The sequence below is a fragment of the Sardina pilchardus genome, chromosome 13, assembly GCF_963854185.1.
Source record: "Sardina pilchardus chromosome 13, fSarPil1.1, whole genome shotgun sequence".
NCBI classification, from domain to species: Eukaryota; Metazoa; Chordata; class Actinopteri; order Clupeiformes; family Clupeidae; genus Sardina; species Sardina pilchardus.
The window spans coordinates 22,239,101-22,263,790 of NC_085006.1; the positions used below are offsets into that span (position 1 = coordinate 22,239,101).

The window sequence follows — 24,690 nt, forward strand, 5'->3', positions numbered from 1 at the left end:
ACTCTCCATGTCTCTACATCTTCCCCCCCTCTCGGCCGCTCGCTCGTCGTTGCTCTCCTCTCTTCCTTTGCTCTCCTCTCTTTCTTTGCTCCAGCATCCTTCTCCTCCTCCTCCTCCTCTCGCGCCTCTTCCCTCCTGTATCCCTACGAGATGAATAGACTAATAGACCTCACAGGAAGTGATGCGTTCTGCAGGGACTTGAAAACGAATAGATGGATGGAAGGATGGATGGAGGATGGAGAAGACGGATGTGTTAGTTGAGAGGATATCCGTCTCTGGCAGATAACAGAACTGTCAGAGTAAACTACAGGAAGGCCATTCAGGCTCAGTCAGCCATCCAAAGAGATCATATCACACTCAGAACAACATGACAGATGAGAGCTGTGATTATAATAACAGAAGGTGAGGAGAGGAGGGGATCAAATGGCATTGATTCTGGAGGGGACAGTGTGTGTGTGTGTGTGTGTGTGTGGGTGGGGGTGGGGGTGGGGGTGGGGGCAGATTGGAGGCAGAGATAGAAACAGGCAGAACAATAAGCGGGCAACTTAATTGGATAATTTAATTGGCTTGACATTCCTAATGAATGCTGAGGTATGACTGCCCTCAATGCTCCTCGTCCTAAGGCAAAGAAGAGGTAGCTCAGCTGTGGTGGTGTTTGTGTTTGTGTGTGTGTGTGTGAGCGTGTGTGTGTGTGTGTTTGTGTGTGTGTATGATGCTACTGATGGGTGTTTGTGTGTGTGTTTGGGACCAGGTGGAGCGCGAGCCAGAGGGGTTTTGCACCGTGTCAGTTCTGTTAAACGTCAGCGTGAGTTCAGCAGTACCCCCCCCCCCCCCCCCCCCACACTGAAACCCCCCCCCACCTCTCGACCCCGGCAGTGCAGAGGGGGCTCACAGCGCACTGTCTGAGCTTCCCAAACACACACCCACACAATCACCACGCTTAAACACACACTGTTCAGGCAAACACACTCTACTCACATTCCCTTCCAGGCTCTTACTCTCCCACAGACCACACACACACACACACACACACACACACACACATAAATGTTAACCTTTCACACACAGAGACACACACACACACACTCACACACACTTGCACAGACAGGCATCCATAGATTCATGTATCTGACTGTAATATGGTGCTGTAATGATATTACTCGCTGGCAGAGAGAGAAGGAGAGGAGGAGGAGGAGGGAGAGAAAGAGTACAGATGGCTCTGACTCACACATCTCATTTGTAACCTTTGGGATAATACGATCATCAATATGATCGCAGATGCACACACACACACACACACACACACACACACACACACACACACACACAGGGAGGGAGAGAGAGAGAGAGAGAGAGAGAGAGAGAGAGAGAGAGAGAGAGAAGGGGAAAGAGAGGAAGACAACACATACGCCAAACCCAACAACTCATCTTCTTCTTTCCAAGTCGAGCAAGGGGACCAGACAGTCTGTTTCTCAAGAGCGTAAACTGTCTTGCATCACCAAGGCAAAATCAGATAAAGGCAAAAAGACATGAAGGCTGTTTCAATAAATAACCACACACATACACACACACACACACACACACACACACACACACACAACCTCTCCAGCCTGACAGCCTCCACCCCCGACCTTGTCTCCCACCACTAAACAGAGAGCTACTGAATCGCATGCTTACCTTGTGCCTTTATCTCCCATCGCGAAGATCTGTCTGCGCCGTGTGTGTGTGTGTGTGTGTGTCAGTGAGAGAGAGGGAGAGAGAGAGAGAGAGAGAGAGAGAGAGAGAGAGAGACTGAGAGGCGTTTATCACTCACACAGCTAGAGGGGGAAGAGCAGAACGAGAGAGAGAGAGAGAGAGCAGAGATGAGCAGTGAGAGGAGAGGGAGGGAAAGAGAGAAAGACTGACTAGGCAGAGCAAAGAAAGAAAAACACAAGAGCAGAGAATACAAGGGAGAGAGAGAGAGTAAAAGAGAGAAGAGAGAGAGACAGAGAGAGCAGAGCACTGATGTGAACTGGCAGACAGGCTGTGCAGTGCTGAGTGTTGAGAGTGTGGCTGAGAGAAGCAGAGAAAACGAGTGGGAGAGAGAGAGAGGAAGAGAGGGAGAGGGGAAGAGAGGGATAGAGAGAGGGGAGAGCGAGAGGATCTCTCTGTCACGGCGCTGGCTGACTCTTCCCGCCTCGTGAGGCGCGCAGCACAGCGCTGCACAGCTCTGTCTCTCGCTCGCTCGCTCAGTCCTGCTGTTGCAGCTGCCGACGCTCTCGGACGTGATCAGAAGGACATCTCCCACGACGACGCACTGACCAAACCAACCACCTCTCACCCTCACAAAAAAGGTAAAAAAAAGATAGATAGAGAGGGAGCGAGACGGAGATAAAGAAGATGAGAGAGGAGAGAGGAGGGTAGAGAGGATCCGCCACAGACAGGCAGGTGATCCTGAGTCTCAAGTCTCCTGAACGGGCAGATGTGATGCGGTGCTGGAAAAGTCTCTGGGATGAGCCGCGGCGATTTTCCTCGGGACGGATGATCCAGGTCGGAGCAGGCAGCTGATGCCTCGGAATCCCAAAGGGAATGCTCCCTCTTCTCTTCTCCTCTCCTCTCGGCCGTGAGAGCCTTTTCCGTCTGAGTAACCACGAGCAGTGCCTGCCTCTCACTAACCCTCCGACTCACTCCCTCCCTCTCTCTCTCTCTGTCTCGCTCGCTCACTGCCTCCCTCCCTTACTCCCCTCCCTCCTTCTTCCTCTCACTCTCTTCCCCTCCTTTACCTTCCACTCTGCTCTCTCTCTCTCTCTCCCTCCCTCTCTATTCCTTCTCTCTAAATCTTTGAGAGGATGTGGATCCCTTTGAGACTGCTAGATCTTCTCAAACATGACAACACATTTGCCTGCCCCATACAGCTAAACACCTCTAAAATACATTTGAAGAGATTTTCATTATGCTCCCAACAGCATCCCACTGCCATGAGGACAGAGAGAGCAGACAAGTGCAAATTGTCAATGCTCAAGTTTAGCAGTTTTGTATCTATTCTATACACAAAAATGCACCACTAAAAACAAGCCAAGTTGTGATACACTTGGCAAACACAGTAGTGTGTCTTCATCAGTTTTCAAAAGAAAATGAAGAAAATCCTTCAGCAGCTGCTAGAATGAGATCTCCCATGCTGCCCAGATTTAGGGTTGAGACTGGAGCCTGTGGAGTGGAGGTGTTGACATCACTGTAAGCAATGTCTTGGGTGTGATTCACAGCGTAGACAGTAGGGGAGTGGGGACTGTAGATGAATGGGGGGGATTGCATGCTTCGCTGACGTCTATAGCCCCGAGGCCATCCTGTTGCGGAAACCTCATTGCTACTTATGAGCCGGAGAAAAACAGAGTCTCGGAGTCGTTTCTCTTAACAGAAAGAGACGATGGGCTTGCGCGTGATCTTGTGTGAGCCGGGTCATGTGAAGTGTGTCCATTTGTTTAGTTGACGTGTGCCAGATCAGGGCGGGAGTCGTTTAAGAGTCTGATGACCTTTCGGGTCTTCATGTGACCCCACCGAGATTCTTCTGTTGAATAATGATGAGGAAAAGACTGAATCAACAAATCCAACATATTTGTTTTATTTCTTGGAAATTGAAATGGATGAAAGGCATTACATCCTTTGATGACAATTTTTTTTTTCTTTTTTAAACATTTTGCATCATGATGACAACAACACTAGTAATTGCATATAAAAATTCCTTTGGGGTAAATGATGGCAATACTACAAAAACAGGCATTTCAGTTGCACACAGGGTCACGGCTACACATTATTAAGGAAGAAGTAATAACTGGAGTAATGAAGTAAAGGAGGACCGTCACACCGGTGTGACGGAATGTTGGAAAACTAACGTTCTAAAGAACATCTGGGTTCATTGGATTCAACCAGAGCCATATATGGCTCTGGATTCAACGTAGTATTTTAGAACCTTGAATTGTTGTGTTGTGGTCTCATGTTAGAATGTTCAAAAACACAACAGTACTCTGTATGTACATAAATATAGCTTGGGTACAGGTAAGGTTATTACAGCAGAGCAATCAAATTAAACAATGAAAATTGTTAAACAATGAAATTCAGCTGTTGAGCTATAATTATTGGCATAGTTACAATGTAATAACAGTTTTTTTATATATAATATATAATGGAACGTTTTTCCCTAACATTTCTTTCCTTTTACATAGAAAAAGAGACAAATCAAAATGTACAACACACAGCTAGCAACAAAATAATTAAGAATAACATAGACAAGTTCAAGTAAACTAACCCCATCACTTCAAAATGTGAATAATAACCAAGAGGCACTGTTAAATAACAAGCTTGATACCAACAGGTGTAGTCAGTAAAGTAAACACATCACAACTGATTTTTCATTTAACAGAAAGACCTGTTTTCAGAAAAAGACACATTTCAAAATGTCTTGACTGGCTTTACCAGTAATAAATTCATATCTGACTGATAACCTGCAAATAACGTGTACTGGCAGACTGAAACATCTGCTGATTTGTTCACCGACTTCACTTGAAAACGATACATCAAGATGGTCCAAACAGCCAGACTGCACAGCGAGTAAAACATCTATATCTGATATGTTCATTTGTACTTGATGCCCTTCCCCTCCTTCCTGAATACAAACCCCTACATCACTGCCTATGCTTCAGTCTTCTATGTCAGTTGCAGGATGGCCACAGATACAACGCCTCCATCCTCAAAACTGTCATGCACTCATGCATTATATTATAGATGTCTTGTAGCCCTGAATGTGAATCAAAATGAAAGTGAAGTGAAAAAAAAAAAAGGATTTCCTGAAAATAGGCAGCAGCAACCAATGGCAATAAATTGTTGTACATCGATATCTAACGAGATAAGGAATAGAACAAGCCAAGTGTTCTTCCTCCCAGTACCCTCTATTAGGAAGATGATGCCAAGACTAGTCGCTAAACAACACCAGCTTGACCAGGGAAGGACACTCATACACGCACAGATACTGTACATCAAACAATCTTTTCTGCTGACAAACGCACTTCTTTTTTGTGATTTGCGTACTGTACAAAACACTGCAAGTGACCTACTTCTTCTACAATCCACGCTGGCACTTAGATATATAAAAAAGGGAGCGAGAGAGTGAGAGAGAGAGAAAGAGAGAAAGAGAGAGAGAAACACAAGGTCATACACAGAGGCATACACAGGCACACTCGCTAGTTCTGCTCTTAACTCCAGTTAACATGGAGATGAGGCCGCGCCAGAGAGAGGAGGGGGGGGTAAATGATGCACACAGAGGCCATGCAGACCTCGGCTTCTGCCCCGGGGCCATGTGACCGAGTGCGGTTCAAAGTGCTGTGGGCTGATTAAGAGGAAGCAGGGCCCTTTTTACATGTAAATGCCACGGCAGCTGAGACGAGCTGACTCGGCGAGGGATCCGGCCACCCTTTGACGTGGCGCTTACACGCCGGACTGGTGCCAAATCAGGGCCGAATCCGGGCCGGTGGCAGCAGTTATCTAAGGGTGGGGGGGGGGGTCCGAAAAACAGACAAGATTCCTTCTAATGGTAGAGGGAAGAGACAGAGAAAGAGAGAGTGAGAGAGTCTATTAGAGAGAGGGAGAGCGCAAGAGAGAGAGAGAGAGAGCGAGAGAGAGAGAGTAAAAGTCTATTAGGGAGATAAAGAAGCGAAGGCAGATAGCACTGAACAAGTGCACCATTTCAGATCATCACTTCTTGCAGAACAGTCAACACAAATCTCCTTTTTCTCCTAAGATGATGGAGACACAAAAAATCTTATTAAGGCAGTATTTCAGAGGCACATATAAAGATCCAGTCATGCAACGTCAGACACACAAACACATATATTCTTTATTAAGACATTAGAATTGTTCCCAATTTCCAGTTCAACGTAATGTAATGTAACCCTTTTTTTGTAATTTTTCCCTTTTTTGTTCTTCACAAAATGGCAAAAATTAAAACCTCACAGGGGTGAATAACCGACCCCGTAAGTATAAAGTGGCGCGAGTGATGCAACTTCAAATGCACTGCGGGTTGATACCACATTGATTTGATGAACTAAAAATTATATGTCAAACAACATGTCATTTTGTATACAGATCCATTGCAGCGGGAAGCATTTTAGCCCTTGTTTTCCCTCCTTACACATTATTGTATTTTTTTGTATCCATGGTTTTCTTTTATGTAAAACGACTCCCCCTGTACCTCCCTCTGTTCACTATGACATCACACATTCCCAGGAAGTGAGGAAGTGTTCTACTTAGCAGTGACCCCAGAGAGGAGAGGGAGAGAGAGAGGAGAGAGCAAGAGAGAGGGAGAGAGGAGAGAGCGCAAGAGAGAGAGAGAGAGAGAAAGAGAGAGAGTGTAAGAGAGGGAAAGAGAGAGAGAGAGAAGAGAGAGAGAAAGAGAGAGAGAGAGAGAGAGAGAGAGAGAGAGAGAGAGAGAGAGAGAGAGAGAGAGAGAGAGAGAGAGAGAGAGAGAGAGAGAGAGAGAGAGAGAGAGAGAGAGAGAGAGAGGGGAAGAGAGACTGTCCAAGTGGTCAGCGCCTTCTATGCATGAAGTTCCCAGAGTGACCTGCTCCCATTGGCATGCACACAAAACACTTCTGGCGACAATAAACACAGCAAAACGTATTGCTGGTCAAACTCTGCGTCCATCTGTATCAGCGGAGGGTTCCAAAGAATTTCAAAATGGAGTGTTATTTTTCTTTCTCAAGCCAAGCTGTAGTCAACCAACCAAAACCTCCGCAAATCAATGTGCTTCCTGAACCCTTGGGGACCAAAGCTCGAGTCAGTGGGACATCAGGGTTTCGCCACTCATATGTCTCTGTGTCCCCGCGGGAACCACGGAACTGGTTTCATTCCCCTCGTCCTTCCAAAGGTGCGTTGTCATGGTGACGCGAGCGAGGCGCTCAGATGTCGCTCCACAGGACGGCGCGGCGGCTCTTGTCCACGCTCACCACAAACTCCCCCGTCAGCGACCACGCCACCGCGTTGATGGAGGAGCTGGAGACACACACACACACACACACACACACACACACACACACACACACACACACACACACACACACCAAGTTAAACCTCACAAACACCAACATAGACACAGGCACAAAGACAAACGCATCAAGTTAAATCTCACAAAACACAGACACACACACACAGACACACACACACACAAGTTAAACCTCACAAACACCAACACAGACACGGACAGAAAGACAAACGCATCAAGTTAAATCTCACAAAACACAGACACACACACACACACACACACAGACACACACACACACACACACACACACACACACACACGAGTTAAACCTCACAAACACCAACACAGAAACAGACACAAAGACAAACGCATCAAGTTAAATCTCACAAAACACAGACACACACACACAGACACACACAGACACACAGACACACACACACACACACACACACACACACACACACACACACACACACAAAACCTCACAAACACCAACACAGACACAGACACAAAGACAAACGCATCAAGTTAAACCTCACAAAACAACGACACACACACACACAAACACACACAAACAGACAGACAAACACACCAAGTTAGACCTCACAAACACAGACACAGACACACACACAAATAGACAAACACGCCGAGTTAATTCTCTCAGACACACATGGCACACTATCGTCACAAGGGAGATGAACAGATCTGAGCACATAAGCTCAGGAGCAATTCTCACCCAATCATTAGCTCAACTCTGGGTTTGGATAGAGTGCCGATCTAGCCCAGCGCGCACACGCACTCTCTCACTTTCTCTCTCTCACACACATACAAACAAACTCTCACACACACACATACACACATACACGCAGAGCGAGAGCTTGGCATGAGGGACCGAACTGAGCTGGAGCCTGCTGAGTGGCCCTCCCTGCTCCTCTCCTCTCTTCCTCCTCTCCTCTCCTCCTCTCCTCTCCTCTCCTCCGCTCCCAGCGGATGGACAGCACACTGTGCAGATGAGAGCTAATGGCCTGAGCAGAGGCACAGCCTGCTCTCTCCAAGAGCACAGAGATGGGACAGGGCACAGAGGAGAGAGGGAGAGAGAGAGATAGAGAGAGAGAGAGAGAGAGAGAGAGAGAGAGAGAGAGAGAGAGAGAGAGAGAGAGAGAGAGAGAGAGAGAGAGAGAGGGGGGGGGGGGGGGAGAGAGAGAGACAGAAAAGTGGAGTTGAGAGAAAGGAGAAAGGGGTCCGGGTGAGGGAGAGGGACAGAGAGAGAGAAAGAAAAAAGAGAAAGAAAGATAGAAAGAAAGTAAGAGAGGGAGAGAGAGGGAAAGAGAGTGCAGAGGCCAACTGGAGAGAGAGAGAGAGAGAAAGAGAGAGAGGGAGAAAGAAAGTGAGGGGCAGGAGATGGGAGAGGAAAAAGCGAAAGAGCACGATGGAGGATCTGGAACTGCTTGACTTGTACAGTCCAAACAGAGCAATCATAATTAAATTGGCCAAAACAGAGTTCTGAGGGGAGGAGGAGAGAGGGGGGGACTGAGCTGCCTCAGTATTACCATGAGAACTGGGCCCTCACAGTTCACTTGGCACACACGGAGATAGTGTACTAGTCTCCCAAAAGAAATCCAGATCTTTGAGAACCAAACACTTATTTTCACTCTAGGAAACACAGGACTGGGGAATTCTCCATACTAGGATTAAATCTAGGCCTGGACCTCAGTGCCTCGGGCAACTAGCAGCGAGTTCACTGAGAGACAAAGCACACGGAGCTCTTTACGAGATCAAAAAGAATCTCCATCAAATACAAATCCTAATTAGAATCTCTTACAAAAATCTTTGAATGAGTAATAATGGCAATTGTACTACAGTACACACATTTGTAGCGTGGTGAGCCAGACCCTGGAATCTTTCAGATCAAGGGTCTGGCCACGAATAATGAAAATGGCCTAACTCGTGGGGCAGCACCAAGCGTGCATCTCACTGCACGCAATTGGATAACACTACGACCAATGTTTATTCTGACTGATTTTAGACTTTGACGCAATTGGATAACACTACGACCAAAAACGAAAGGTGTAGCGCTGTCGTCAGCAGTTTAGCTCGCCCACTCCTTTTTTGGTTACCACAGATTCCTGAGGTAAAAGTAACGTGCATCATTGCTCATTGCCAGAGTATGTTGCGGACACAACAGCACAAATTGTGCTCTCGCGAGAACTCTGGATTTCCAGGGTATGAGATTTGGGGTCCACTCAGCAAATCAACTGACACAAGCACACAACAGCCAGGCGGTCAGTGCTGAGGCCAGGATGAAACGGATGCTCGTCTTCAATTACTTTCATATAATTTAGCAGACACTTTCCGCACACTTCCTTTTTACATATTTTTATATAATTATATATTTGGAATATAATTCTAATTATATTGCAAAAGCATTGCTGCATTGTCCATGTAGCAACTCAGGGATATGGTTACGATGGTGAAAGGCAGGATTTGAACCCACAGCTTTTCTGGCTGCTGCATGCTAACCCAGCTCCTAAACCACTACGCTATCACATCGCCCACACTTTTATATCATCCCATCACCACTCGTCACCTCAACAGTTATTTCAACTTTGTTGTGCAATGTTTCAGGTCACTAGTCGCCTGCAGTCTGCATGGGGATTTACAACGCAATGTGTCACGATTGTATGTGTTGCAAAGTGATATGTTACCTCCTTGGGCTGTTTGTGTCTGCATCTGCAAGGTCTGTGTCTTTCTGCATCAAAGTTAGCTTTTACTAAGACACACACACACACATACACAAAACACAAACAAAAACATGCATACACACACATAACACAGACACCTTTGGGATGTGTGTGTGTGTGTGTGTGTGTGTGTGTGTGAGAGAGAGAGAGAGACAGACACACTTTCTGCTTCCTTGCAGTTCTGCAGCTGTGTGTTACCTAGTGTGCCCTGTGCCTACAGTACGAGTCTGCCCGCATCTCCCCTCACCTCACCCATGTAGCATCACACGAGGTAAAACGCCACGTGTTTCGAGCTTCGCACAGAATAATCGCACCAGCTCGAGCGGCAATAAAGGCACCTCCGCCGACCTCACGCCTTCGGCATTCGCTCATTAGCTGTGTGATTAGCTCTGGTTCAGGAGAAACACTAATTAGCACATCCAGGTGGCTTGACGCAGAACAGAGGAGAAGATTTTGTGACTCTCTGGAGAAGGGCTAGGGTTTGTCTGGAAAGATGCACCCACACCAGACCAAGGACACATCTGCCCGGTATCAGCTGTTATCGAAGTGTGTATGCATTCAAAAAAATACATACCATTAGGTATGTAGAAGTACATTTACATTTACAGTTGTACTCATACGTTTACATAACCTGTGCATACGTACATACATACACATGCTAAAGAGGAGTAAAATAATCTTTTGAAAATGTATCTTAATGCCGTGATTTAAAAACAAAAAAAATGAGAAGAAGTCCAACCTTGTTGGACCTTTACAGACTTGTAAAAAAATACTGTCCTCAAAATACAGGAGCCGTAAGCATTAAGGTTTTGCTTGTGACGTTTTGGTAACGTGATTCTTTGTTTAATCACCGACTGGTAGTCAACGCACTGAACCTTCGTTGGCTAGCCTAACTTTTTCATACATTAATTTGATTAACAGGCTAGATATGGCGATAAGCCTAAGCACACTGCTGCCTCATGGAACAGGCACAAGCCATGCTGCTGTCAGTGTGAAAAGGGATACTATTTAGTGAACACGCCCTTCCCATACAGTACATGTCTCTTGTGCAGTAGAAACAACGCGCAGCCTCCTCATACTAATGTTCAATCTTAAAAAGATTGAGCTTAGTATGGTGATGGCTAGACTCGTGTTTAACTGGAAATCCCCTGGAGATGCCTTACATCTTGCCTTGCATCACAGTAAGTCCTGTATCAGAAGTTTCAGCGACGGCAGTAAAGAGGATGACAGCAGCTGATTCCCACCACACCTCTCCCAGCTTTCAGATGACCGCAGGGCAGCGTGGGTAATCTCACCTGTGCATGTCTGGCAGGCGCTTCTCCAGGTTCCCGGTGTGAATGTTCCAGATGTAGACGGCCCCGTCGGCAGAGCCTGCAGCCAGATAGCTGCCGTCAGGGCTACAGAAAGGAAGATGGAAAAAGAAAGAGAGATGTTACAGAGAGAGGGCTAGAGAGACCGCTTCACATCTTTGCCAGCAGCAGACTTCCCGTAAAAAAGCAAAGGGGAACTTGATGCCCTTGTAAACACTGATGAAATACCAATTAGGGGTCAATGATTCAGAGAGGGGTGCCATTACTGTTGTATCACGAGGTATCCCTGTGAATGTACCTGAACTGCTTGCAAAAATATATATATCACACAGACAGTACCCATCTACACTACACTGTACTGGTCTCCAGAGGTGGAAAAGTCCAGCTCAGTCAACCATGTATTGGTTCTACATGTGCACTTGACACAGGTGATCTCACCGATTAGCTGCTCTCCCTGGCTGAAGAGTTGTGCTAATTAGAATGAGCAGGTTGAAGTGAATGGTTGGCACAGACATGTGGTCATGTAGGACTTTTACTTTCTGAAGCTGGACCTCCTCTGTTGGTGGCCATCTACACTGCACTGCACTGCACTGCTGATGAGAGTGCCCTGGTCTCCCTCCGAGGCTCCTCAGTGCTGAAGCCCACACGCTGGGGACGGATAAGCTCAGTGCTTTGGACACGAGTCCTGTGGAGCAGATTGAGCGCTGGGGTGTCCGTCTGGAGGGGGTCAGTGCGGACAGATTGGGTAGGTGATCGGGTGAAAAGGTTAGGCGGCGCCAGCCCCTGTTCAGCTGACTGGGAAGCCCCACGGATAAGGCAGAGGGGGCCAGCCATCTTCTCTTGTCCTCTTTCTTTCCACTTCTCTATCCTTCACTCTCTCCTCTTGTCCTTCTTTCTACTTCCCTATCATTCTCTCTCTCTCTCTCTCTTCTCCTCCTTCTTTCCACTTTTCTATCCTTCCCTCCCTCTTCTCTTCTCCTCCTTCTATCCACTTCTCTATCCTTCCCTCTTCTCTTGTCCTCCTTCTCTCCACTTCTCCATCCTTCCTTCTCTTTTCCATCCTTCCTTTCAGAGCTCTGTCGCTACAAGCCAATGTTGTTTCTTTTATTAAAAAAAAAAAAAATGGCATTCTAGTTGCCCGCTGTTGCCATGGCAACAACTGAGTGTACGCCGTGGTAGGGGATCCAGAAAGTGTGTGACGCACTAGAAAAAAGAAAGAACCCACCATGTTCCTTTTTGCCCGTGATCTTGTTCTCTGGTTATCTCTCTCTCTCTCACTCACTCTCGCTCACTCACTGAGGTGTCTCAGATTCCACCAATGTATTTCTTTAGATCTCTTGTATTTTCACTGATTCTTCCTTTTTTTCCCCTCTATCGCTTTCACAGATATATTCGCATGTCATAAAAAGAAATACACCTCATATGTACAGTATGTCATAAAGAAATGGATCATATAAAGAAATACATGTCATACATATGATATGTCACATAAGTAAATGCATATGTGACATGTCATATCATATGTCATGTCATGTCATATGTAGGCCTATGTCTTACAAAGAAAAGCATGCCATATGCACATGTATGTCACATAAGAAAATGCATGTCATCTGTATGTCTTCTAAAGTAATGTATGTCATAAAGTAATGTATGTCATCTGTATTTCTTCTAAACAAATGACACAGAGGACAGGGCATAGGGAGACATACAGGGCAAACCAACACTTATGACACTAGTCCTGGTTTGGTGTTTCTTTGTAACCTTTGAGACATGCATCTGAAACACTGCTGAAAGAAGTGAGCCTACAGTAAATTCGAGACAGGAACCAGACAACCCTACACACAGCTATTTTTGGAGTAATGATTGGTAAGCAAACCAAGAAACAAACAAACAAATTGAACGGGCAGTTTCGCTGACGCCATGGCACCTCGTGCCACGCTACCCTCCAGTGAGCTGTCTGAACAAAGCACCAGACCACGAAGGGCTTCAGACTCAAGTGAAAGCAATGAGCAGCAGAGACAGATGAAAGTCATTTTTCTTCTCTCCCCCTCTCTCTTCCTCTCTCCCTCCCTTTCTATCCGGACTTTTGTCCAAAATTGTTGTTACGGGTTGTCTTCATTGAAGTGGGAATTATGCGACCACTGACATGAGAGAGACTGTCTCATGTAAATACCAACAAAGGCTTTGTGCCAACCGAGGTCGGGACACACTGAACAGAAGATTCCAGAAAGAGTTGCTGCACACATATACAGTACCTCTCCTACTCTGCAAAGCCATTTCACTCTCTACACAGCCGTCACTTTTACCAGATTAAAATGAACCTTTTTATATTCTTTCTTTTTCTTTTTCTTCTTTCTTTCTTTTTTTTCTTTCTTGAATCAGCTCCACTGTCCCAATCATGTGTTTCATGCCCAGTCAAGCACTGTACTCTGCCTCAGTATCACAAAGCCGGACACTGTGTTGTGTTCTACAGGCTACTGTATGTGCAATGTTGAAGAGACACTGTACTGTATGTTTCAGGGACAGGCGATGGAGGCTGATTATGCCTGAGAATAGCGCATCACTACGGCCGTCATGCACTCAACGGGATGTGTCATTTCCCATGATGCACTGGTGTAGGCTTTCATGACAACACATAAGAGCGCATGGTATGGAGAGGAAAAAAGAAAATGACAACAACAACAACAACAAAAAAACGAAGGGGAAAAAAACAAAAACAAAGAACAACAGATCAAACAAAAACAAACAAGGTTAGATATCACAAATGCCAGTGGAACGCACCTGTCAGTGTGGAGCACATCACGGAGACGAGCTCCAGAGAGACAGAAGCGCACCCCAGCTAAACTCCACCCTTAACCGAAGGACACGGACCGGGACCTCACGTCCCCCAACGCCCCCCTCCTCACAAGACCTCACCGTCTCCGATTCATGCACCCCCTGAAGCTCCAGCCCCTGCCCGCTTTTAAGTGGTCATTAAAAACTCAGCAATGTGCTTATCTAACCCCAACCAGACAGAGAGAGAGAAAGAAAGAGAGAGAGAAAGAGAAAGAGAAAGAGAAAGAGAGAAAGAGAGAGAGAAAGAGAGAAAGAGAGAGAGAAAGAGAGAAAGAGAGAAAGAGAGAGAGAGAGAGAGAAAGAAAAAGAGAGACAGAGAGAGAGAGAGAGAGAGAGAGAGAGAGAGACAGAGAGATACAGAGAGAGAGAGAGAGAGGAGGATGACAGCCTGTAGGTAATGAGATGAGTTCCTGTTCTGACATCCTGAGAGGGGTGATCAGGCCATTGGGAGAGGAATGCCACAGAGGCAGACTGGAACGGTTTGCCATTCTTCCTCACCATCAAATCCTTCACAATCAACTCTGTTAAATAATCAATCATGGCAGCCACTTCATGATGATTTTACTTCAAAATGTACCATATGAATTTAAATGTTCATGTAATGTTACATTCTTATTGTAAAAAAAATCCACCATAAAGACAAAAGATCACTCCAAACAACTCAAAGAAAAGGTTATTAACAAGCATAAGTGAGAGGATGGATACAAAAACAAATTTAAGTCACTGAACATCCCCTGGAGCGAAACACATAATTTACGGCTTGTAAAGATAAAAGTGAATGAATTCAGCGAAATATAGTAATCCTGGAGGACAATCTGATCCAGTCTGCAAGAGAACTACAATTTGGGAGAAGAGTTACTCTCCAGCAAGACAATGAGCTAAAGCCTGCAGCTAAAGCTACACAGAAATGGTTTAAAGGCAACAAGGTGAATGTACTGAAGTGGTCAAGTCAAAGCCCAGACCTCAATCCTATAAAAACAATATGTGGCAGGACTTAAAAAGGGCTGCATTAGATCCCCTTCCAACCTGGCAGAGCTTGCGCTGTTTTTCAAGAAAAAAATAATAAAATTGCAGTATCCAGATGTGCAATTGAGACCCATCCACACAGACTTTTCATTATATATTTTCCATTAATTAACTTTACTTTGTAGAAAGCTGCTTACATTTTGATATTAAAGAGATTTTAGTAAATTATTATAGAAAAGGCCGAATTGATCAAAATTCCATTAATAAAAGCAGTACAATTGTTAATATCCAGGGGGTGAATCCCTTTTATAAGCACTGTATATGTATGCTCTGTGATGGATTGCTAAATATAGCTATTTGACCCTTGTAGGAAGACATGACCATAGCTGCAAAGCACTACGAATAAAAAGATAAATGACACTGAGCACTCCCTCATGAGACCAACCCAACCATATCATGACCGTGTCATGGCAAATTACATTTCCTGTCATAAGTTGCCATGCCAACCACTGGCCAGCGTGTAGCAATGTTTTGTCCTTATTATCCATAACAGTCCTATCACTACATAAGATAATGACCACTATCGACCGTCAGGATGAATTACGACAGGACACGGCCAAATCTGCTCGTACTGTAACCGTGAAAGGTCAAGTAATTCAATTAATTGTGATGGGACCACTCAGTCATTCAATCACTCACCTGAAGATAGCCTTCGTGCTGTCACATCCACATTTGAAGCCTTCCGCCCTAAAAAAATAAATAAAAAAATAAAAATGACACAAGTTTTACTACCAACGAGAACTTCAATTACCATCCCATTCCAGCAACACAAAGCATCACAGAAATAAAAAGAGTCACCTATTGTGTTTGAAAATCACAAATCGACTCTCAATTCATAAAAGGCGAGATTAAGCGTGAGGAGCACATCAACACCTGTAGAGCTACAATAGGGAGACCTCCTAATCTCCACTACACAGCCTCTCGACCGTGAAAATGGAAACAGCCGTATTACAGCCTATGAAAGAGCGCAATATAAACGTTTGCATAGCTAATGGGGCATGTCGATAGCATATCAATGTCTATTTTCCAGCTGTTAAGAGGCCTAGAGGGAATGACATTCTGTCTGGTTTGTGTCACTCAGTATTCACAGTTTGGCTTTGCTATGTGTGAGGGTAAAGGGCTATAATTTGCCAGTCAGCTTCGAGGCAATGACCTTTGACCTGTGCAAGTGGGCACCAAGGTGATGTAGCCTCAGGGTTCTGAGGTGACAGTGTACAGTAGTTGTATGCGTATGCAGGTGCATTTGTGAGGATGTTCTTGCATCTCTGTGTGTGTAAGTGTCTGTACGCTGCAAGTGTGTGTGTATGTGTGTGTACCAGGGATGGAAATTAGCACCAGCCACCAGCCAAATGCTGGTAAAATATGAGAGTGGCTGGTAGATTTCAGACACAAAGTCATATTTTAACATTGAGTGGCTGGTTAATTTCACCAGAAATCTGCTATTGGCTGATAGATTGTCACATTTTCTAATTTTAATTTCCACCCCTGGTGTGTACATGTTTATGTGTGTGTACATGTTAGTGTATGTGTGTGTATGTGTATGTGTATGTGTATGTGTATGTTTGTGTGTGTGTGTGTGTGCGTGTACATGTTAGTGTGTGTGTGTGTGTGTGTGTGTGTGTGTGTGTTACCTGAAGGCGATGCGTGCGTTACTCATCCGGAGGTCCACCACCTGCAGACTCTCGTCCCTGGAGCAGCTGAGGAGCTGGCGGTGGTCTGGGCACAGGTCCAGAGACGTCACCCTCCCCTGCAGGGGCAGCTCCTGAGTACAGCTCCCAGCCCTGACACACACACACACACACACACACACACACACACACACACACACACACACACACACACACACACACACACACACACACACACACACACACACACACACACACACACACACACACACACACACACACACACACACACACACACACACACACACACACACACACAAACACACACATACACACACACATACACATGAAAGAGCTAGCACCCTGGGGCTTTAGCCTGATTGCTAGCGCGCTCGCGCTCGGCTCGACGCTCCAGTCTGGGTGAATGGCTGCAGGATTGAGTTGAGTGGTTTAACACAACGCAGGTTACATGTGTGTGCATGTGTTTGTGTGTGTTTGGTTGTGAGAGATAAAAGGGTGTGTGTGTTTGTCAACGAGAGAGAAAGAATCAGTGAATATGTGTCAGTTTTCGGTGCATGAATATGTGTGTGTGTGTGTGTGTGTCCGCGTGTGCCAGTGAGTGAGTGAGTGAGTGAGCTGCCTGATTAGACAAGGCTCTGATTTATACTCTGGATTTATAGGCTGGTCGCACCAAATTAAAGTGTTTCATTCTGAACGACACTGTTGACACAAACCTGATAGGCAGGCAGAAACAAGGAAAGAAGAAAAAAAAAAAGAGGAAAGCATTTCCCTGGATAGATCTAAAGGCATCTAATAGCACCAGGCTGGTGGGATTATGTGTATCAGCGAGTGTGTGTGGTGTGATTATGTGTATCAGCGAGTGTGTGTGGTGTGTGTGTGTGTGTGTGTGTGTGTGTGTGTGTGTGTTGTGTGTGTGTGTGTTGTGTGTGTGTGTCTCTCTCTGATGTGTGGGTGTGTGGCGTTAATCGTATTGATTTCATGGCGCGCTCTCTCTTGGCGAGTCCAGTGATCAGCTGGGAGTAGAGGAAGGCTCAGGCACCGCACATCAGATCAGTGTCACTTTAACATACACCATCGACCCTCGGGTTCGCCCATATCTGATCCGTGTTCAAAGGAGAACAAGGACACACACACACACACACACACACACACACACACACACACACACACACACACACACACACACACACACACACACACACACACACACACAAACTTCCATCATCGCACTCTCATGAACACACATGAACACACATAATCACTCATACACAAACAAAAGCACACCCGAACACACACACAAATGCATACCCCCCACCCTGTATCTATCTATCTTTCTCTCTCTCTCTCTCTCTCTCTCTCCATCTATCTCTCTCTCTCTCTCAAGATCCAACGGCTCCACAAATGAACACAAAGCAAAGAGGAACTGTAATGTCAAAACAGAGAAAATCCCCATCACCCAGGGACGAGGGCACAGACAATTACGTGGGCCGCCTGTTGCTAGGCGACAGGGTGAGCGGGAGCAAGCGAGAGGAGCGTAGAGCGCGGAGTGGAGCGGAGGAGGAGGAGGAGGAGGAGGAGGAGGAGGAGGCGCACAGGGCCGCCATCCAGGGTGGCGGCGTGTCGTCAGCTGAATGAAGGGTGTCAAGGATGGCTAAATAACCCCCCTGCCACACACACACACACACACGTTCCCCTATCTCTACACTGAACATGAGAGGCTTGTGTGTGTGCGTGTGTGTGTGTGTGTGTGTGTGTATGTGTGTGCCTTTATAATGTGCTGCGAGAGGGGAGAGATGAGTGTCACACACACACACACACACACACACACACACACACACACACACAGAGAGAGAGAGACCGACTCAATCACAAACAAGATGCTTCGCATGTGATGCACACTAACAAACACAAACACAAACACACATACGTGCAAGGAGACAGCGTACGTAAACAGCTACAGCGTGTTTTAGATTTCCTCTGTCCAAACATGCGATTGATCACACAAAAGTATATCGTATCCATAGATGAAAAGAAAGATTTCTCTCTTGCACTCTCTCTCTCTCTCTCTCTCTCTCACACACACACACACACTCTCTCTATCTTTCTCTCTTGCACACTTTCGGTCTCACACACATGAGTACACACAAGCACACATGAAACAGAGTAAGGTTAAGGGTTGGGGGTATGGATATCATGTGTGTTTTTGATACTAAGCATAAGGAGAGAGATGAAGCACGTGCACACACACACACACACACCTCTGTTCATGGACATGCAGGGATGCTTCAAAGACGCCCTACTGTCTCAATTCCTCAAAAAAAAATACAAACACGTGCATTTCCCACAGACAGTGAGTCACACATACAGAGACAGACAGACAGACAGACAGACATACAGACACACACACACACACACACACACACACAGTCTTCCTCACAGATGTGCACATAGCATGCACCGGCACACAGAGATTGTGTACACTCAGTGCACTCTAATAATAACACACAGACAATAAACAGATGTGCACAGGCACAAACACACACCCATGCACGCAAACACACACACACACACACAAATGTTGATGAAACAATCTCATGCACATACACACATTAACACCCTATTATCTACACCCCCACACAACTGCATCCACACATGTGCACACACACACACACTCTCCTACTCACATGCACGCACGCACACACAGACACACACACGCACACAAACTCTCTCTCCCACTCACACACACACACCACAACCCCCCCCCCCCCTCCCTGAAGTGGGGCAATAATATATTCTTGGTTAGGCCCAGTTGTCGACTCTCTTCCCACAGTAAACCATGAGCACAGAGTGTGGCTGATTGGAGATGTCTGGGAAGAGAAGGCAAAACACAGCTGCCCCGTTGTCCTCAACACTGGAGCCACATCTGCCCCATTGGACACAGCAGCAGCAGAACAAACAGCAGCAGCAGTAGAAGCAGCAGCAGAAGCAGAAGAAGAACAGCAGCAGAACAGCACGCCTGTTATAACTACATCACTTCAGGGCTGTCAATCAAAACCATCACTGCCCCAGGGTTAATGAGACATCAGATGCCTGAGCTATTACTAGTCTCTCCATTGCTCTCAACAAACACAAAGACAAACACATCTACACACATATACACACACACACACACACACACGTTTGTGTGTGTCTGCACTCTGCAGTCAGACAGCAGCACACTGCATACACACACACATACACACACGTTTGTGTGTGTCTGCAGTCAGACATCACCACACTGCATACACACACACACGTTTGTGTGCCTGCAGTCAGACATCACCACACTGCACACACACACATGTGATAACACAATCACTGACAACTGATATCAGACTCAATGCAAACTCTGTGTATTTGCGTTATTGACAGCGACTGTCATGAACTCTCAACAGAATATGACTGTTGTGGTGTATAAATAGTCACCGTCACTCTCCATGTCAGATGTACACACACACACACACACACACACACACAGACACACACAGACACACACAGACACACACAGACACACACAGACACGCACACTCACACACAGCTGCGGCTATGTAGCGCTTTTAGGTCAGCGCACCACGCTGTGGTCATGGCTGGATGTGTAAGTGTGTGTGTTGTATAGTGTGTGTGTGTGTGTGTGTATAGTATACGTGTATGTGTGTGTGTGTGTGTGTGTGTGTGTGGCCCCCTAGGCCTCTCTGGCCCAGCTGTGCTTAATTATACTGATTTTACACAGCCGAGGCTGATGGGGAGGAAAGCACGCCATTCTTCTTCTTCAGATGTCCTCTACTCATCATCATCCAACACAGACACATCACACACACAAATAAACAGAGGCACTCACTCACACACACACACATACACACATACACACACAGTCTCTCTCTCTCTCTCACACAACCGAAATTCGGCAAATTTGTGAGTATCTTTGCAGATTAATTTCTTCCTTAAAAGATTCAAAGCCATTTTCTCATGTATAACTGTCTGCCTTTGATATTCAGAGGAGTGAAGCAAAGAAAATCTGAAGAGATCATTTGCAATTGCAAATATGCTACAAAGAGATAGCCCCGACAGTTTATGTTAGAAGCCCTAAAAAAGATGTATTTGATCTCATATTCATTCATTCAGCCTATCTAAATGGAGAAAGGTACTCACTCTGAAGTTTGACATCATTGTCTAACTAAATGAGCGTGGACCTGAGAAATCAAAGACAAGAGTTGAAGATGAAGATGAAGGTGCATGGGACTGCAGCCAACCTTGCTGGACGTGGCGGAAAGAAGAAAATTGACTCCAGGCTGAACAGAAGGATCGTGCAAATTGGAAGACAAAGAGCCAAAGAAAAGTAGCAAGGTGAATGCCACAGCATGGTGTCCACATCAGTCTGACCACTCCATCAGTCACTTCTTACACTAAAGTTGGCTCCTTGGGAGACTCCGCTGCTGAAAGAAAAACCTGAATAGCCAGAGTGGAATTGGCTAAAATGCTCACGTCACACTCATTTCTGGTTTGGACTAACAAGAATACCATATCTATTTTTGAGAAATTGAGAAGGCTCTGGTACGTACGTGTTAGTACGGCTATGATTTCTAAGCAAAAACATTTTAGTCACATACGTACAGGAAACATCACCTCACCATCCACCAGCTGCCTGTGTGCACTGAATACACTGTCAAAAAAATCTCTATGGACGTCCCAGACTCCAGAACCTGGTCCAGCCTGGACCATAAAAACATGAACCGTTCCAGCCAATTACAGATGAGATGCCTGTTTCAATGCACAGGAGGGAGGGGGAGGGAGTAGCAAGCTAGCTCTCTGTTTGGTTTGAACATCAAACAGAAGTGATGTTATCTTTCGCCTACTGTACCTATCACTTTGAGCACCTTTAAGATACAAATGGTGGACTATTCTGAAGTGCCCCTCTACGATTCCAGACCTTTGAAGATCACTTGAAAGAGCTGAAACATGCAGAATTTAAATTGGAGATGGCAGAAGCAGTTTGCTCATGAAGAGTGGGCAAAATTACCTGTTGACAGATGTACGGTAGAAGTCTCATTCAGAGCTAAGAAAGGCGTTAATTGGAAGCAATTGCCTCTAAAGGCTGTGCAAAAACACTATTAGAATATTCTGCTGAATAACTGAAAAGTCTAATTCGCATGAACCATGGAAGAAACACTTATGAATGCTGATTACCTTTGTCAGTTTCAAATTATTGCCAAGGATAATTGAGCTTTTTTCCTTTTTTTTTTGGTGAAGGGGTACCGACAATTTCAGCCACGACAAGCTTGGTAAGTCAAAGGGTGTTCTTGTGAATTGGCTAGAAACTACAGGCTACAAGGCAGTTTAGCTGCTGCTGCTAAGTATTATGCATGAAAAATATTCCATATTTATGAGTTTGCAACAGGCCATGTGACACACACACACACACACACACAAAGCCACCTTTGATGTTTAAATAAGCACGACTGCATTGCACATCACAGATCACACCACCACAACCTTTTTCCTCTGTCCAAATTAATTCTCCCAATTCACTATTCACGCTCTCTCTCCCTTAGCCCCTTTCACACATAATGGATACAGTCACACACTCCCAGACAAATGATGGGCCCATGGTGAATGGGCGTCTTTAAAAGATGCATGGCACTCATTTTTCTCTGTCTTTGCGGGGCTCCATGGTGGCGGCGATGGAGGAGAAGAACAAGAAATAAATAGCCCTCGCCATCACCGTGATTCATCTCTGTTCAGGCGAGCCACACAAGACGTGGCGACGCCATTCGAGCGAGGGGGACCGCGTGACGGAACGTGACATGACATGACATGACATGATATGATGCGAGAGGACTGGACACCTGCCAAAGGATGACGGTTAAAACTGCCAATCCTGTTTGTGGCGCCAAATATGTAATTGTGCAAATTCAACTGCACTGAACCCCCGTAGGAATTCAAGAGGTAAAATGTACAGCTTTTACAGGATTGCCATGCCAACCTGATAGGGATTGTCCCTGAGACCATGCTCGGTCATAAAACATACCACCTGCTGCCTGGGTAGGCACACACTGTGTATGGGATAAAATGTTATAAGCAGTGGAGGTAGACGCAGATATTTCTTTCCACAGTGTTTCCTTCCACAGTGTTTCATGGCCTGTACTGATAAGGGCTGTCATCGTATCTAACCAAATTCATAAATTCCAGACGGGTCAATTTCCTCCAGAGAGAAATCAACAATGACAGTTTTTCATTTAGCTGATGTCTTTACCAAGAGACTGACTGACAGCACAGAGAAGCAATATGCAGCACAGATGCTTATGGGATGTTTGGGGATATCAATTTTTTTCATTATTTGATCACTGATTACGCCTTACTGATTATAATTCAGTTTGTGCGTTGATTGCGTGTGTTCTCTGGTCTAGATGCCACGTCCATGACCTTGTATAACAATGTCCTAAGGCCACACACACAGACCAACACACACACACACCCACCCTCTGACAGGCTCTGTCATAATACCCAGAGATGTCGACATGCTCTGGTTGTCACAACCTTAGGGCAGTTAGACACTATCAGGATTCATCTCAGCTTTAAATGTCAATCAACCGACCTTGCTCAGCTGGCAAGAGAAGTCCTTACTGACAAGGCCCCTTAATGCTACTCAAAGTGAATGCAAAATTATAACGAGCATATTATACATGGTATGCAAGTTGCGTTAAAAAAAAACAAAAAAAAAAAACGGTGTGTCAAGTGAATAAATGTAAATCTATGCTACTGTAACATGCGTTGTGTGGAACCCCTGCAGTCCAGCCCTGCACACGCCCGGACTCGAACCCGCGGAACAGCAGCACCTCGGGAGTCGAGCCGCGTTAACAATCCAGCTAAAAGCCCAGGCTACTAACTTTCATGCTAGCAGTGCTTTTGAGGAGTCGGGGAGTGAGGTTTACTAACATTCAACACGCACAGCTAACTAGCGGGCATCCGTTACACTATACAGAATTTAGATAAATAGTGTGACACATCAATATGTTCCAAGTGTCTATCTATCCATACTGGAGCGACAGTTAACACCATTGGCCTTGTCAGCGTGCCTGAGTTACCTGCTGTCCCAGAAGCGGACCTTGTTGTCATAGTGTCCACTGATGATGAAGTACTCGGAGCAGACCACATCACTGCAGTAGGACAGCACCTCAATGGTCTGGATGCCTGGCAGAGAGCAATGGAGAGCGGTGAGGAGAGGGGCATGGAGATGGGCAATGTGCAATGGAACAAAATGGACGGCTAAGTGACTTCTCTGTATATATACATTTACATCAATACACACACATACAGTACATACATACGTTATGTGTATACGGTATGCATATGTATGCCGCAATGGCTTCTCTGTATATACAGTATACACATATGCACATAAATATACACACATGCATATGTTTACGTATGTATATGTGTGTGTGTGTGTGTGTGTGTGTACTCACATGCTGCTCGCTGCAGGTCCCACACCTTCACGGTGCGGTCCGCACTGCCCGTCACCACCTGCCGTTGGCTGCACCTGAACTTTGCAGCCGTCACCTTACGTGAGTGGCCTGTCAGAGTGAACTGCGCACACGCACACGCACACACACACACACACACACACACACACACACACACACACACACACACACACACACACACACACACACACACACACACACACACACACACACACACACACACACACACACACACACACACACACACACACACACACACACACACACACACACACACACACACACACACACACACACCTTGTTAAGCTCTGACCTTTAAACAAGGGGGTGAAAGGGCTTACGGTGCCCCCAGCTGACTGCATATGCACTGCACAGAGCAAGCACACTTACAGGCTATAAATATAAGCCTTTAGGTCTGGGGTCACACTACCAGGCTACATCTTTCCATTTTTTCCCATAGTGTGACACACACATCTGACGTTGTCAAAACAGTGTGAACAGCGCATGAACATGAACTCTTGACTTTTTTTTCCGATTCTGATGTGGTCCATTTCCATATGTGGTCTAAATCCAAAACAGATCTGATGTTTTGCATGCAGA

The 24,690-nt window shown here is 45.8% G+C and overlaps 2 protein-coding genes across 3 annotated transcripts in view; both read right to left on the reverse strand.

Moving 5' to 3' along the window:
* arrb1 (arrestin, beta 1) overlaps positions 1-2,667 on the reverse strand; it is a 44,738-nt gene extending 42,071 nt beyond the window's left edge. The window contains exon 1 of the mRNA XM_062552888.1: positions 1,678-2,667. Coding sequence (XP_062408872.1) covers positions 1,678-1,697 — 20 coding nt within the window. The 5' untranslated portion in view covers positions 1,698-2,667. The remainder of the gene's footprint in view (positions 1-1,677) is intronic.
* Positions 2,668-3,582: 915 nt separating this feature from the next.
* Positions 3,583-24,690, reverse strand: part of LOC134099691 (protein Atg16l2-like) — a 34,830-nt gene continuing 13,722 nt past the window's right edge. For both annotated transcript variants that reach the window (XM_062552660.1, XM_062552659.1), the window contains exons 13-18: positions 24,073-24,193; positions 23,692-23,797; positions 16,553-16,702; positions 15,561-15,608; positions 11,046-11,147; positions 3,583-7,020 (exon numbers count right to left, since the gene is read on the reverse strand). In XM_062552660.1, coding sequence (XP_062408644.1) covers positions 6,927-7,020; positions 11,046-11,147; positions 15,561-15,608; positions 16,553-16,702; positions 23,692-23,797; positions 24,073-24,193 — 621 coding nt within the window. In that variant the 3' untranslated portion in view covers positions 3,583-6,926. The remainder of the gene's footprint in view (positions 7,021-11,045; positions 11,148-15,560; positions 15,609-16,552; positions 16,703-23,691; positions 23,798-24,072; positions 24,194-24,690) is intronic.